Source organism: Pogoniulus pusillus, chromosome 40, assembly GCF_015220805.1.
Source record: "Pogoniulus pusillus isolate bPogPus1 chromosome 40, bPogPus1.pri, whole genome shotgun sequence".
Classification (NCBI taxonomy): Eukaryota; Metazoa; Chordata; class Aves; order Piciformes; family Lybiidae; genus Pogoniulus; species Pogoniulus pusillus.
In genome coordinates this window covers 487,844-502,898 of record NC_087303.1, presented here as the reverse complement: position 1 = coordinate 502,898, position 15,055 = coordinate 487,844, and the positions used below count along the sequence as shown (strand labels likewise).

The 15,055-nt window shown below is 61.5% G+C and overlaps 1 protein-coding gene across 2 annotated transcripts; it reads right to left on the bottom strand.

The window, feature by feature from the left end:
• Nucleotides 1-203: 203 nt before the first annotated feature.
• SLC25A39 (solute carrier family 25 member 39) lies at nt 204-6,590 on the bottom strand. Of its 2 annotated transcripts, XM_064174015.1 has the most exons (12): nt 6,427-6,590; nt 3,971-4,079; nt 3,829-3,888; nt 3,187-3,231; nt 2,502-2,611; nt 2,329-2,396; nt 2,073-2,197; nt 1,754-1,927; nt 1,516-1,625; nt 1,205-1,286; nt 1,034-1,114; nt 204-960 (listed from the first exon to the last, which is right to left on the bottom strand). In XM_064174015.1, exons 2-12 carry the CDS (start codon nt 4,065-4,067, stop codon nt 842-844), a joined length of 1,071 nt encoding a protein of 356 aa, XP_064030085.1. In that variant the 5' UTR covers nt 4,068-4,079; nt 6,427-6,590; the 3' UTR covers nt 204-841. The 2 variants fall into 2 exon arrangements, with proteins under 2 accessions (XP_064030085.1, XP_064030086.1); XM_064174016.1 differs by lacking the exon at nt 3,187-3,231 and having other exon boundaries at nt 6,427-6,589.
• Nucleotides 6,591-15,055: the final 8,465 nt, after the last annotated feature.

The window sequence follows — 15,055 nt, the reverse complement described above, 5'->3', positions numbered from 1 at the left end:
CATAACATCTTTGGGACAGAGCAGACACCATCATCAGGGGGGAGCTGCTGCGGGGGGAGCAGGGATGTGCTGGGGTCGCCTTCCCCCCAGTAAAAGCACAGCAGGGACCTGGTGGATGGCAGCATCATGCCCATGCATTAGGGACACTGCTGTCACCTGTGGGAGCAGCTTCCACAGCCCCGCAGGGAAGGGAGTCCTTGTCCTAAGAGACAAATAATTCCTTTATTTAAGAAAAGAACTTCCCCTGGGAGGCCCAGGGCAGGCTGGGGCAGAGCCTCGTGGTAAAGGGCATGGACAGAGGTTGCCAGAATTCCTGCCAGCCTCTTCCTCTGAGAGCAGCAACAAAGTCTGTCCCCAAGCACGGTCCAAGCTCAGGGTCTGGCAGGGGACAGAGACACCCCCAGTGGGAGGAGAGGTGCAGAGGGTAGAAGGTCCTGACCTGTCCCCATGCCCTCCAGGGTGGGCAAGGGGATGCTGTGACTGATGGTGAGGAGGTGCAGAGCCTTAGCTGGAGCAGAACTTGGGGGCCCAGGCAGGTACATGAAGAAGGCCCCCCATGAGAGTTTGGTCCTCAGTGGAGCCCCAGCTCCCATCTCCTGCTCCCTTGAGTCTCCTGGGCACCCATGAATCCAGCAGCAGCAGCTGTCCAGCCTGAAGGGATGGGCACGGGGGCACTCCACACCCCCCCACTATCATGGCAGCAGGCACAGATACCGCCCAGTGCAGAGGACAAAGGCACTTGGTCTTTGCACAGCCGAGTGCGAGTTGCTGCTCCCAGGGCGGGGGGAATGGATTGGCACTTGGCTCTCAGGGCACTGGCCACATTTAGCCCACGCCTGGCTCACAAGCCTGGCAGCCGCTGCTCCTGGTTCAGCTTCTGAAAGAAGGTCTTACCAAACTCGTAGGTGCTGATCATGATGGCACAGGCAGGTGCCACCTTAATGACACGCGGCAGGAAGCCTGCAAGGACAACCTCATTACAGTCCCTCGGTGAGAGCAGTAAAGCCCCGGGGGGCTGCGGGCAAATCCTTACCTGCAAACAGCCCCCGGGCACCAGACTCGGCCCGGATCCGGCGCAGCAGCAGCCAAGTTGAGGAAGGCTTGAGGGACTTGACTGTGGGGAGAGGGGAGTGGGTGAGGATCCACGGGCGTCCACGTGCCACCAGAGTGCCCCTGAGGTACCCGCTCAGAGCCACCCCCTCACCTGGGTGCACTTCCCTGTCTCCCAGCTCGATCTGCCGCTGGGTCTTCACCACGTCGAACGGCAGCGTCAGCACCGCGGCCACCTGCCGGGACAGCAGCTGGGTGCTGAGGGGACCGCACTGCCCCTGCCAGCGCTGCCCCTGCCAACACCTCTTGATGTTGGCCCAGCGCTGCCATGACCTCCCAGTGCTGCCTCAGCCTATTTCGAGCTCTGCCATCATCTCCCAGTGCCACTGAGCCCCATCCCTTGCAGCCCACGGGGACCATTTGCCCCTGCTCGCTGCAGAGCAAGCCACAGCGCTCCAAGCTCACCGTCCCAGAGATGGCCCCGGACGTGAAGGTGATGGTGAAGGTGGCCTCGTCCAGCCGGGCCTTGCCGCAGAGCCACTCCTTCACCAGCTCGTAGTTGAACCAGTAGAGAGCTGGGAGGAGACAAAGCCGCCGGGGCCGTGTGAGGAGGCGCCGGGCGAGGCGGCACCCTGGACATGCCAACCTCCCTGCCCACCTCGGCTCCCGCCTCCCAGTGCTGCCAGTCACCCCGCAGCCGTACCCGAGAAGGGGACGTCCCGCAGCACGGTGGGCCCCCAGCCCCTCCAGAGAGACAGCCACCCGTCCTGGGCCACCGCCGACTGGATGCAGGCGCCCAGCTCCCGGTAGCTGAGCTGCCGAGACTGCATCTTGGTGCGGATGAGCTCCAAGGGGCTGATCACCGTCACCGTCACCACTGCAAGGGAGGGGACAGCGCCCATCAGCTGGCACCGAGCCATTGCAGCACCGTGCCGGGACAGTCGAGCACCCAGCCTGGGCTCCAACAGCTGTGAGGACGCAGGACTGGCACAAGGGGGCCACCGGGGAGGAGGGGTACTCACTCCTGGCGAGGGCACCAGCCAGCAAGGGGATGCAGTGCCCGCGGCCCCCTGTCTGAGCACGCAGATAGTCTCGGAGCTGGTCGTAGGCAGTGAAATAAATGGCAGTGGCTGGCACAGCCATGACCCTGTGGAGGAGGGCAGCTGTGAGGGGCACGTGTGCCCTCCCCAGGGGCTGGCAGGAGGCTTGGGGAGGATGCCCATGTGCCCAGGCAGGCGTTAGCACCCAGATGCACCCCCAGGCATAGTCCAAACTCACAGGGTGGGGGGCAGGCCGCTCCAGAGAGACCTGATGCCCTCGTGGCGTGTGATCTTCACAAAGGCATCCTGGGGAGAGAGCACAGACCAGGCAGAGGGGGCAGAGGGGCAAGACAGGAAAACACCCCCTGCAGCTAGCACCCTGACCCCCACCCAGGACAGAGAGGCCCCTACCAGTGTGCCGGTGAAGCGGGTGGGGGCCTTGTACCAGGCGGTGCAGCTGTTGCCATTCTGGCAGACGTACAGGTGGTCCATGAGCCCATTGCAGTAGAGGAAGCACTTCCCTGGGTGGGGGGCAACAGCATCACCATTAAACAGGAGACTTTCCCCTTCTGCCCTGTGCCCCAGCCTATTTGATCCCCAAATCCCCAGTGCCCAAGCCTGGTGGGGAAAAGCCCCAGACTGAGGTCAGAAGGAAAACTCTCCAGCAAGGGTCCAGCTGTGGCCAGAACCATGCCTTAGGGGGCACCCAGCCTCACTGCAGGGACAGCAGCACAGCAGGAGCCAGTTCCTGACTTGCTTGCCATCAGCTCTGCTGCCCTGGCACAATGGGGACCCATTAGAGGAGCCAGCATGGCCCCCGTGCTGCACTCTCAGGCCAGGCAGTGTAGAGCGAGGCAGAAGAGATACAAGGGGACTTTGATGTAGCAACAGCATAGTGACAGGACAGGGGAGCCACAGCCCGCCAGGCCCCGAAGCAGGGCTGCAGGAGACAGTCCCAGTCCCCACACCAGACAGTGATGTCCTCTCAGCCCACAAGCCTGAGCCACCACCAGCAGGGAAGCGAACTGGGGCCAGGGCTTGGCAAAGCAAAGCCGCCAGTGGCAGGAGCTGCCCACAGGTCCTGGGCATTACTCACATCTGGCCTGCTGAGCACCCCTGGGCACAGACTGAGCTGGCAACGCTGAAACACACAATGGAGACATGCTGAGTGCTGACATGGGCACATGCCACCACCCCAGGCTGGGGCACGTGCGTGTTGCAGCTCCAAGGCAGACACTTGGAGAACATGGGTGAAGGGTCTGGATGCCTGCACAGCCACTTCCCTACTGTGACCAAAGCAGTCTGCTGGGACCAGCGCCAGCCCCCAGCCCTAGGGGCAGTGAGGCATATGGGGGGTGGGAGGATGGAACCCACGGGGTCTGTCCTGCCCAAAGGAAGCTGTGGGGAGCATCGTGGAGGCAGGCATAAAGGCAGTGGGAGTGAGCACATGAAGCAGGCTAAGCCTTTCCACCCCACTCCCCAGCAGGCAGAGGGCTGCTGGGCATTGGCACAGGGCTGTGGAGTGGGAAGGACGGAGCCAAGCACCAGTCTGGCTCCCCTGGCAGGGGCCCCCGAGCCCGAGGGGATGAGGGGCCCATGGTACTCTGCCACCTCCGATGGCCCCCGCTCGGGAGCTGGGAAATCACAGCCACCCACTCTGGCAACTGGGCCACCCCTGTGGGCTCCTCGGTGGCTAACAGGGGCGGGGGTGCTGGCTGGAGTCCCCCACCCTGGCTACCTTTGGAGAAGGGAGTCCTCTGCGCCTGCAGCCGGATCTTCACCACGTCCAGCGGCGTCACTGCAACGACACCGCCCCTTAGCCACCTTGCGCCGTGCCAGCCCCAGAGCATGGTGCCCACCCGCTGCCCCCGGCTGCTCACCGAAGAGGGAGGTGAGGATGGCTCCAGTCCCCGAGGCCAGCATCTGCTGCAGGGGCGTGATGGCCACGCCGGGGCTCGGCGACGTCTTCTCAGCCATGGCGCTGGCTCCCTGCGACACACAGCAGGGGGACGCTGGAGGCTGGGGGGAGGGTCCCTGCCCGGGGATGAGCGATGCCCTCCCAGCATCCTTACTCCATGGGTGCAGGGACAAGCGTCCCACTGCTGGCAGTGCTATCGCGTAGCACAGGGCAGGCGCGGCAGCCCCTGTAATCTTGCTGCCCCTTGGGAGGGGGCACAGCCATAGCTTCTGGGGCCAGCACGGCCCCGATAACACCCCCCAGGGCGCACTGCTGGCTGCTGGCCCAGCCTCGCTGCAGAGGTGGGGACCGTCCCAGCCAGCCACCAGCGTCCTCGGGGAGGGAAGACTGTTCCCTGCCAGCACTCGGGAAAATCAGAGACAGGAAGCAGCAAAGTCCAAAGAGCAGCCGAGCTGAGGGACCGCCCCCGGGATGGCAGCAGAGCCGCGGAGGGGCAGCGCCGGGGGGCACCCCCCCGTGCAAGCCTGCAGACCGGCACCTTACAGAGGGGCTGCAGGGACAAAACCTCCTGGCAGCCTCCCCCTGCCCTTCTGCTGCCCCCGCCGAGGCTCGGCAAGGCTGCGGCCCCTCTGCCCTCGGGTAGCCGGAGCCATCGCACCCTTCCTGCGGGAGGGGGACACGGCCTAGGGAGCCGGAGAGCAGCCTCGGCATCAGCTGCTCGCCCTCGCCGCAGCCCGCGGACGGTCCTGGCCGTGCTGCCCGTGGCCGTGGCAGGAGGGCTCCAGGCTTCCAGAACCCGCGGATTCATTTTTCTCCCAAAGCCAGGGAATGCAGAAAAAAAACAATCCCTTCGGCACCTGAGTCAGCAGCTCACAAGGTCAGAGCAGCTCCAAACCTCCCGGTTACAGGCTCCGGGCTCCTTCAGTGCCCAAGGCTGCGAGCAGGGATGGGTCCATTCCGGAGCTGCGCACACCAGCCCCACCCAGGGAGAGCTGGGTGCTGGTCGTGGAGTGGGCACTGGTCCCACTGTACCTGCCACAGGACGGTGCTGAGACAGCACAGAGCCCTGGCATGCTCCCCGTGGACTATGTAACCGGTGCCAAACCGTGCCACAGGCAGGGCACTCAGCCCAGTGCTGGATCTTTCCCTCCAGACAAAGTCTTATGCAAGAGGGGGGAATCTTTCCTTCCCTGCACTGCAACACCTGAACGGCTTAAACCGAGCCTGGTATTTGTGCATGCTACAACAGGGCCCCCTCCCCGCGGAGTGCAGCACCCCGGCTCCCGGCGAGGGCTGCCCAGCTGTGGCACAGCTCCCGGCCCAGCCGAGGGCTGCTCCTTTTTCCATCCAAGAAAGAAGCCCCCAAAAGCCACGATCGACACCCCCCGGGCCAGGTCTGCAGAACTGGGGGTCTGCCGGGTACAGAGCTGGGACGCTGGGAGCAAGCAAATAGGTGTTAAGGTGATAAAGGGAAGGCATTCCAAGGGACAGAAGGCGCTCAGCTGCCCTCCCCCCGCGCCGGAGGGGCCCAGCTGGATGTCCCTGGAGGAACATTAAAGGAAATCCTTCAGACGACCCCTCCTCTGCTTCCTAACGCCTGGGCTGTGCCAGCCTGGGGCTGCCGAGCGACATTTTCCACCCAACTCTGCCCCCGGCGTCCCTGGAAGGGCCCCAGCAGCCCCGGGGGCCTCATCCTGCCAGGGCACAGCCCCGCCCGGGGCAGGACCTGGGCACTTGCCCGGACAGGCGGAGAGAGCGATCAGGGCTCCCGGGAGGGGTCGGCCACAGCTCACTCCCCCACGCTCCGAGGGTTTATGGGGGCAAAACCACGCACCCGGCGTGCCCCCGGGCACACAGGCACCCGGCCTGGCCACCCCCACCCCCGAGTCGGAGCTTGCAACCATGCCGGGGGTCTGCAGCCGCTCTCCGAGGTTTGCACCCAACTCCCTCAAGCCTCGCAGTCCCCGCCCCAGGGCTGCGCCCCCTCCACGTGGGTTTACAGCCCCCCTCAAGCTCTGGACCGCTCCTGTGCAACTCCCCTCAAGGTCTGTATCTCATGGCCCCAGACCGGGGCTGTAGCCCCCCCACTGGGGCTTGCTGATCCCCCCAAGGACCTAACCCCCTCCAGTGCGGTCTGTATCACCCTCAAGCACACGACCCTCCCTCCCCAGGCGCCGCACCACCCCCAGGGTCTGCAGCGCCCCCCGCCCTGACCCACCCCCAGGCCTCGCACTCCGCGCCCTGGGGCTTCCGTCCCACCCCCAGAGCGGCCGGGAGCCCGGGGGGGACCCCGCAGCCTCCTCTCCCCTCCCCGGAACACCGTACGACCCCCACCACCGGAGGAAACTAAGGCAGTGGCTGCCGGGTCAGTAGGAAGGTCAGGGGGGCGGGGAGGTCACCGGGGGTCCCCCTCCCCACCTGCTCATTCCAGCCACCCGCGGCGCTTCCCTCCGCCGGCACCGGGACGGGGGCAGGAGGCGGCGCCTTTAAGGGGTCCCATGGACGTCTCGAGCCCCACCGCCGCGCGCCGGCCCGCGCGCCACTTCCACCCCGCCCCACGCCGCGCGGCGGCACGCGCCTGCGCCTCTCGGCCCCGTGCGCCACGGCGCCCCCTGCTGGCCCGGCGGTGAGGCTGAAACTGCAGGGAGAGCGCTGAGCCTGGCACACACTGCAGGGAGCGCTGAGCCTGGCACACACTGCAGGGAGCGCTGAGCCTGGCACACACTGCAGGGAGCGCTGAGCCTGGCACACACTGCAGGGAGCGCTGAACCTGGCACACACTGCAGGGAGCGCCGAGCCTGGCACACACTGCGGGGAGCGCTGAGCCTGGCACACACTGCGGGGAGCGCTGAGCCTGGCACACACTGCAGGGAGCGCTGAGCCTGGCACACACTGCAGGGAGCGCGGTGAGGCTGGCACACACTGCAGGGAGCGCTGAGCCTGGCACACACTGCAGGGAGCGCTGAGGCTGGCACACACTGCAGGGAGCGCGCTGAGGCTGGCACACACACTGCAGGGAGCGCGGTGAGGCTGGCACACACACTGCAGAGAGAGCAGTGAGGTTGGCACTGCAGGGAGAGCGGTGAGGCTGGCACACACACTGCAGAGAGAGCAGTGAGGTTGGCACACACTGCAGGGAGAGCGGTGAGGCTGGCACTGCAGGGAGAGCGGTGAGGCTGGCACACACTGCAGAGAGAGCAGTGAGGTTGGCACACACACTGCAGGGAGAGCGGTGAGGCTGGCACTGCAGGGAGAGTGGTGAGGCTGGCACACACACTGCAGAGAGAGCAGTGAGGTTGGCACACACACTGCAGGGAGAGCGGTGAGGCTGGCACACACACTGCAGGGAGAGCGGTGAGGCTGGCACACACACTGCAGAGAGAGCAGTGAGGTTGGCACACACTGCAGGGAGAGTGGTGAGGCTGGCACACACACTGCAGGGAGAGCGGTGAGGCTGGCACACACACTGCAGAGAGAGCAGTGAGGTTGGCACACACTGCAGGGAGAGCGGTGAGGCTGGCACACACACTGCAGGGAGAGCGGAGAGGCTGGCACTGCAGGGAGAGCAGTGAGGTTGGCACACACACTGCAGGGAGAGCGGTGAGGCTGGCACACACACCATACTGGCAGAGGGGCACCTTGCACATCCGCTGTGCTGGAAGCCTTAGGGCTGGCACATTCTCCATTCCAGGACCACAAGGGTTTGCACGCTGGTTGTGCCAAGGCAAGTTGGGACGTGGGACTGGTTTGGTGCCAGGTGTGCAGAGCTGCCCTCTTCTGTGCTGCTTTCTGGGGCACCCAGCCAAGGCCCACACTGCTCCACTGCTAACGAGGGGCAGAGCCTGACAGCTCCTGCCAGCTGGCCCTGGCACAGCAGGCACATGGTCAACAGCCATGGAACCACAGCATCCTGTTGGTTGGAAGAGACCTTTCAGGTGTGGAGCCCACCCTTAGTCTACCACTAAACCACAGCCCTCAGCACCACATCTCCATGGCTCTGAGACCCCTCCAGAGCACTCTTGCCACTGCCTTGGGCAGCCTGGGCCAGGGCTTGACAACCCTTTGGGGGAAAAATTTGTTCCTCACGTCCGACTAAACCTCCCCTGGGGCAACTTGAGGATGTTTCCTCTTGTCTTGCTACTTGGAAGAGACCAACTCCTACCTGGCTCCAGCCTCCTCTCAGGGAGCTGTAGAGAGCAATGAGGTCTCCCCTCAGCCTCCTCTTCCTCCAGGCTGCACACCCCCTGCTCCCTCAGCTGCTCCTCATCATACCTGTTCTCAACACCCTTCACCAGCTTCGTTGCTCTTCTCTGGACCTGCTGCTCCAGCACCTCAGTGTCCTTGGAGCAAGTACCCCAAACTGAACCTGATGCCTAAGGCTCACCAGAGCCAAGTTCAGAAGTACATCTAAGCCCTCCCTTTTGTGCTCCCTCACTCCATCTCCACTGCTGCTCAGGAAAAGGGGTGGACGTTTGTCCAGCACTGAAGAGCAGAGCAGATGGTCCCCTGGGTGCTGCAGCCAGCAGAGGAGGCTTTGGGTGTTTGCCTGGTGCAGCACAAACTTCACCCTGCGACATGAGGCAGCTTCTGCACATACAGCAGCCACAGCTAGGATGCAGCAAGTTGCTGCTACAGCCTGATCCCGCCAGGACTGGCAGGGAGGAACCAGCCCCTCCAGGGCTGCTGCAGGGAAAGGGAAGCACCAAGAGCCTACTCCTACCCCCCTCCCCTTTCTATGGTTCAGGGGGAGGAGGTGGGTGCCAGCTGGGGCCTTTTAACCCAAACCAAGCTGAGGAGGAGGCAACATAGCCTATACATAGTACTGCTCCCCCAGGAGCTGGGCTGTGGGAGAGTTGTTTTGGTAGTCAAGAGACCAAAGAAAGAAAATATGGGCTGGGAACAGCTTTTAAGGATCTTTGCTATGTGGTAGCTGGAAAATCTCTTCTACTAGAAGGCTACAGGTTGTCCTCTGCTTTGCCATCCCTTCTGCCTAAGAGGGGCTTTACTCATGAAGAAGTGTGAGGAGAAGGCTTTTAAGTCCCTCCTCTGCTCTCAGAAGATGCAAAACTGTGCAGCTACACAGAAAGCTGCAGCCCTTCAGTGGGCTGCTGTGGTGTCTGTCGGTGGCTCACGTCTCTGACAACAGTTGCAGGTAGTTCCATCTGGCCCTCTAAGAGTTGTGGCTTCACTTAGGGACTTGCCTTGGCTGGGAGGCTTAAAATCCTCTCTCTGCTCCATGCAGGTGCTCAAGATTGTTCCTTGTCATGTGCTGGAAGTCCTTTGTACAAAGAAGTGAGCCCTCTGTGGTGGTCTTACTTCTGGTGGTGTTTCAAGCTAGGGAAGATGCTTTAAGCTTGCTTGGTGATGTGCTGGTGGGAGGGCAGCAGAGCGGCGCTGAGGGGCGACCTCGCTGCTGGTGAAGGTGCTGCCTGATGCTGTAATGAGAGCCCATAACAGCAGATGGCTCTCAGAGCCCCTCTGAAAGCTGGGTGGAGGCTACCACGGAGCACAGGCTCTGGCCTGGCACTGTAGAGCCCCGGTAAGGTAACAAGTGGCTGGCTGGGTACGCGGGGCAGAACGAGTGGGAGAAGACCACAGCGGTGCTGCAGCTGGTGTGTCCTCCTGCTAACCCCGCGGGCTCCTGGAGACTCTGTGTGCGATGACTTTGCTGCCAAACCTGTTCTTCGTGGCACTGCATGATGCAATCTTCTACCTCCTGGCAGAGCAGGGCTGGACTCGCCCTGGCTCAAGCTCAAGGCGCAGAGGCTGTGCCGGTGCAGGTGCCTGCGCCCCGCTCTGCTCCCGTCCGAGCGCCATCCTGTGGCCAGAAGAGGAAAGACTCAAGGGCAGGCAGCCCCCAGATGGCCACCAGCAGGCTCTGCCCGCGGCAAGCAAGCAGCAGCAGCTTGGGGCTTCAACGCAGCGGTATTTGGCGAGCAGCCTGTTCCATCCCCGGGCCATGTTCCCAGAGCTGCGGTGGCTGCTGTCCTCCGGGGGAAAGTCCCTTCTGGCTGCTGGTGTCTCTGAAGTTTGTCAGCCGCGGGCTGTTTACCCGAGAGGGAGAGGAGCTGCTGGGGCTTGGTGCAGACACAAATGGGTCCTGGAGCCTCTGCCAGCACTCGTGGCCCTTCCAGGATGCCAAGGCCAGGGGAGTCTTGGCTTTGCGAATTGGGGCCAGGAACCTCTGAATTCCCACAGGCTCTCGTAAGTGAACGCATCCTGTAACTTCCTGATGAGTCAGCTCTGCCTCTTAGACACAGGCTTTAAGTGGTCTGGAAAGCCTCTTGAAGCAGGCAGTTTAGAAATGGAGTAATGATTAATTAAGAAAAAGACGTCCTCAGGGGTCTGCATCTCCTTTTGTAGCCGCTGGGCTCCGCCTCAGCTGCGGGGGGAGAAGGGGATAAGCTTTTACTTGCAAAGGGGCCCCAGGTGCCCGAGTCCGAATCCGCCAGCGCTCTGCTGTGCTGAGGTGACCGGAGGAAAGTGGTGAACTGCTTTCGCCTGCTGAGTGCTGCCGAGAGGACCTCTCTGGCTCTCGGTGCTGAGCCACAGCCCCGCTCCCTGCCCGCCCTGGCCCCCGCGGGCGCTGGTGCCCGGTTCGCATCTCGACAGCCCCGCTGGGCTCGGCAGGGGCCTGAGGGGTGGACCCTGCGCCCATTGCCGGTGCCGGTGAAATTCAAGTGCGACTTCAGTCGGGGAGAACCGAGTCGGAGCTGCAGATATGAGCGATTGGGTTTCAGCTTGGAACGAACGGGACCGGCTGGGCTCTAATCCATCCCCTCCGGAGCTGCGAATTTCCACGCAGGCAGAGCTGCGGGGGAAGATCTGCAGGAGCCGTGTTCTGGTCTGGGCAATGCCTGCTGTGACCGAGAGAGCAGAAGCACGGCTGGGAAACCGCTTGAGTAACACCCAGCCCGGGGCCTCGGAGCCTGCTTGCTCCCGGCACGCTGCTGGCTGCTGCTGGGGCTGCGGCCGTGCCCGGGGAAGCAAGCCCGGGAGCTGCGTCTGCCTGGGCCTTCCTTACTGCGCCGGGGTCAGCCCCGGGGCTGCCAGCCTGCACCGGCACCTGGGACGGATCAGAACGATCAGTCCTGGCTCCCTAGCTGGAGGTCTATTGGCCCAGGTGAACCTGAAGGGCCAGGTTGCGGAAGGGATCTGAGCTGTAATGGAACTAAGCTAGTGCAGGACGGGGGTGGTTATTCCAGGGATGGCCACTATGGGTTTGCCAAAGCCACCCTTAATCTGAGTTAAGTGACTGAAATGAAGCAGCTTGTGGACAGATGAGGCCCTGGGGGGACATTAGACTTAAACCCACTGCAGCCCAGAATTCCCAACGAGGTGCTGCAGGTCACTTCCCAGAGCAGGTGAGATCTGAGCAATCATGTCCTACCTTCTGTGGCACCTGAGAACACCTTGATATGGTGTGGAACAGGTTACAAAACTCAGCTGTGGGGACCAAGAGCCCTGTTCATGGATGAGGAAACAGGCATGGAAGCTTCCTTTATAACTCAGTGCTACCAAAGAGTGTCTTGTCTGTACCTAGCAGCATTGTGGGCTGAAGGAACAGGGAGGAGAAGGAGCCTGGATCAGGCTGGAATGGTGTACTAAGTCCACAGTCTTTTATCCTGTAACCAAACCCATCTTGTGAACATGAGGTGGGCAGAAGAGCTCTGTGCAGTAATTAAAGTTTGCATCAGCTGTCAGCCTGCTGTGTCTGCAGGTGAGGAATGTGCCTACAGTGTTCCTCTGCAGCTCCTCTGGGCCAGCACAAGATTACTGTGAGCTCATTCTGCTCGGGGCTTGGCGTGCTCAGCTCCGCCGCGGGACTTGGGCTGCTCCGGCAGCTCCTGTAACATCTCAGTGCTGCAGCAGCAGCCCCCAGCAGCTCCTGTAACATCTCAGTGCTGCTGCAGCAGCTCTCTGCATCCATCTGGTGTGAAGGAGTGTCTGCAGGGAGCAGAGGAGGAGCTGAGGTGTGCTCCAAAATGAGCGTCCTGCTGCAGAGCAGGGCTCTGTGTCAAAGGGATGAATCCGTGGCCAGCTGGGGAGTGGAGGCACCTGAACGGGAAGGAAGCCTTCTCCCAGGTGGGGGGAGCCTTCTCCCATGCTTGGCACGGACACTCAGCCCATGTTCCTGGCCCTGCAGGGTGCTGAAGAGGAAAAGCTGGATGTTGCTTGATTATTTCTCGGCAGTAATCCTGTTTCCCCAGGAGATCCATGTGCTGCTGCTTCTCTGAGCACAGAATTACACAGCAGGATGCTGGGCCTCTGCCCACTGTACCTTTAGGACTGTTGATGAGTCTGAGGATCTTGTTTTCAAGTGCTGTGCCCTGGGCCAGGACAGGAAGGTGACTGCAGGATGACTGTGGAGAAGCACTGCTGTTCCACTTGCGTCTGGCAGCACTCTGGTCTAGTTAATTCTTGCCCAGTCTTTGCCAAGAGACCTGCTAAAGGGCCAGAGTGTGTAGAGTGGCACTGTCTGAACATCATCTGTGACTGCCTAATGATGTATCCCCAGTCTGTGGTTTCTTGGATCCCAAAGGGACTCCTGGTGAGCTGAGAACTCAGGCAGCCAAAGCTGAGCTCGGAGATGGCTTCAGGAAGCCCCCCTGAGTGCTTTGTGGAGGATGGGGAACCTCTTTTGGTTCTGTCATAGAATCAGAGAATTGTCAGGGCTCAAAGGTACCCCAAGGATCATCCAGCTCCAACCCCCCTGCCATGGGCAGGGATACCTCACACCACATCAATTTGCTCAGAGCCATATCCAACCCAGCCTTGAGAACTTTCGGGGATGAGGCTTCCACCACCTCCCTGGGCAACCTGTGCCAGTGTCTCACCGCCCTCATGCTGAAGAACTTCCTAACATCCAGCCTGAATCGACCCATTTCCAGCTTTGTTCCACCCCCCCAGTCCTGTCACTACCCACCACCCTAAAAGTCCCTCCCCAGCTCTTGTAGCCCCCTTCAGATACTGGAAGGCCACAAGAAGGCCCCCTGGGAGCCTTCTCCTCTCCAGAGTGCACAGCCCCAACTGCCTCAGCCTGTCTTTAGATAGAGCTGTGTTAGAGGGCGCTGAGCTGATGCAGATCCAGTCTGGTGTTCCTGCTGCACCGGGACTGCCTGCAGGAATCGCTGCTGATCCAGAGCTGGCCTCTGGCTGCTTGCACCCTGAGCTGAAATGCAGCTGGTTCCCTGCTGCCTCCCCGGGATGGATCTCCTTGCAGCGCTGCAGCAGCTACTTCACAATGCCCAAAGCAGTGCTGTTGGGTGTCTGGGGAGATGTCTGTGCTGGGGAAGACTCCAGGTAATTCACAGGGGGGATTTCCTGACTAAAGGAGAGGGCAGAAAAGCACCACCCGTCTGGTTCTAGCTGCCCTGCCTGTTCCTGCTGACCCGAGAAAGCCCTGCTTCATGCTGCTGCATATTCATGAATCCAGCTTGCCTCCCCTCATGTGGCTGTGCTTAGTACTTCTGGAGTAAGAGAAGGGCTTTGACTCTCCCCAGGGCTGGCTACGAGACACTTGGAGACCTTTATTCCACGCTGAGATGGGCCATTCCCGACCCTATCTGCCTTTAACACCCTCTGATGGTGCAGATTCACGTCTGTCTCTCTTGATCCCTCTTGAGCCTTCTCTGTCTCAACCTCTGCCAGAAGCCTGTCCTTGGACTAGGCATTTGCCCTTGATTTACACCTCCAGGTTTCTGAGGTGCAGCTGGACCCTGGTCCTGTCTGACAGGAGATCCTCCTGCAATTTCTCCACTGAATCCAAGTGCCAGGGATGCTAAGCAGGGCAGGAAGTCCACCGAGGGCTCTCCACTGTGCCCACAGTGCTCCCAGACAGAGCCAGAGCATCTCACTGCTCCTCCAAATGAGACAGGCCAGCTGAAGAGGAATCTTTTGGGAATGCAGCTTGTTTCTTTGTCCTCACCACCCACTTCCCAGTGCTTCAGGCTGGGATGCAGGTCCTGTGTTGGGTAGTAAGGGAACCCCAATGCTCCCCAATGCCTCAGTGATTGATATGTCAGCTGGAGACTCCTTTCCACAGGTATCTGCAGAACCAAATGCCAAGTAAAGCTACCCAGCACTGTTTCTCCATGCCTGCTGTGCAATCCCATTGCCATTGTGCATGTAGCTGGAGGTGTGTGGCTCATGGCTGCAGAGCTGCCTGTCTGGTGTAGAAGGCTCCTTCCTCTTGCTCAGAGTGGCTGAAACCAAGCCTGGATGGCTGCATACTGCAGCTGCTGTCAGGGAGTTGGTGAGCTGTTGGTCTCTTCACAGAATCAGTCAAGGTTGGAAAGGGACCACAAGGATCATCCAGTGCCAACCCCCTCCCATGCCCAGGGACACCTCACACCAGATCAGGCTCTCCAGAGCCTCATCCAGCCTGGCCTTAAACACCTCCAGGCATGAGGCTTCCACCACCTCCCTGGGCAAACCCTTCCAGGCTCTCACCACCCTCATCCTCATGAACTTCTTCCTCGCATCCAGTCTGACTCTCCCCATTTCCAGCTCTGTTCCATCCCCCCCAGTCTTATCTCTCCCTGACAGCTTAAAAAGTCCCTCCCCAGCTCTCCTGTAGCCCTCTTCAGACACTGCATGGCCACAAGAAGGTCCCCTGGGAGCCTTCTCCTCTGCAGACTGCACAGCCCCAACTGCCTCAGCCTCTGCTCCCAGCAGAGCAGCTCCAGCCCTCTGCTCATCCTCGTGGCCCTGCTCTGGACCCCTTCCAGCACCTGCAGATCTCTCCTGTCCCAGGGGCTCCAGAGCTGGCTGCAGTGCCCCAGGTGAGGTCTCAGCAGTGGGGAGCAGAGGGGCAGGATCACTCCCTGCTGCCCACACTGCTCCTGCTGCAGCCCAGGCTCTGGCTGCCCTCTGGGCTGCAGGAGCACTCTGACTTGGACACTGAGGCCAAGTATTCCAATGGGCTTTTCCTTCCGAGTGGCTGACTTGGCCAGGCAAGCCTTCCTTTCACCATAAGACTCTCGGGTGCTGGGGGGTCTGCTTGCTGCTTGCTCTGGTACAAGCCAGCGTGTCCCAGCTGCTCCTG

Coding starts and splice junctions, on each gene's coding strand:
- SLC25A39 (XM_064174015.1), bottom strand. CDS start 4,067: ATGGCTGAGAAGACGTCGCCGAGCCCCGGCGTGGCCATCACGCCCCTG. Junction 2,397..2,501: donor CCCGCTTCACCGGCACACTG/GTAGGGGCCTCT, acceptor CTCTCTCCCCAG/GATGCCTTTGTGAAGATCAC. Junction 2,198..2,328: donor AGCGGCCTGCCCCCCACCCT/GTGAGTTTGGAC, acceptor CCTCCTCCACAG/GGTCATGGCTGTGCCAGCCA.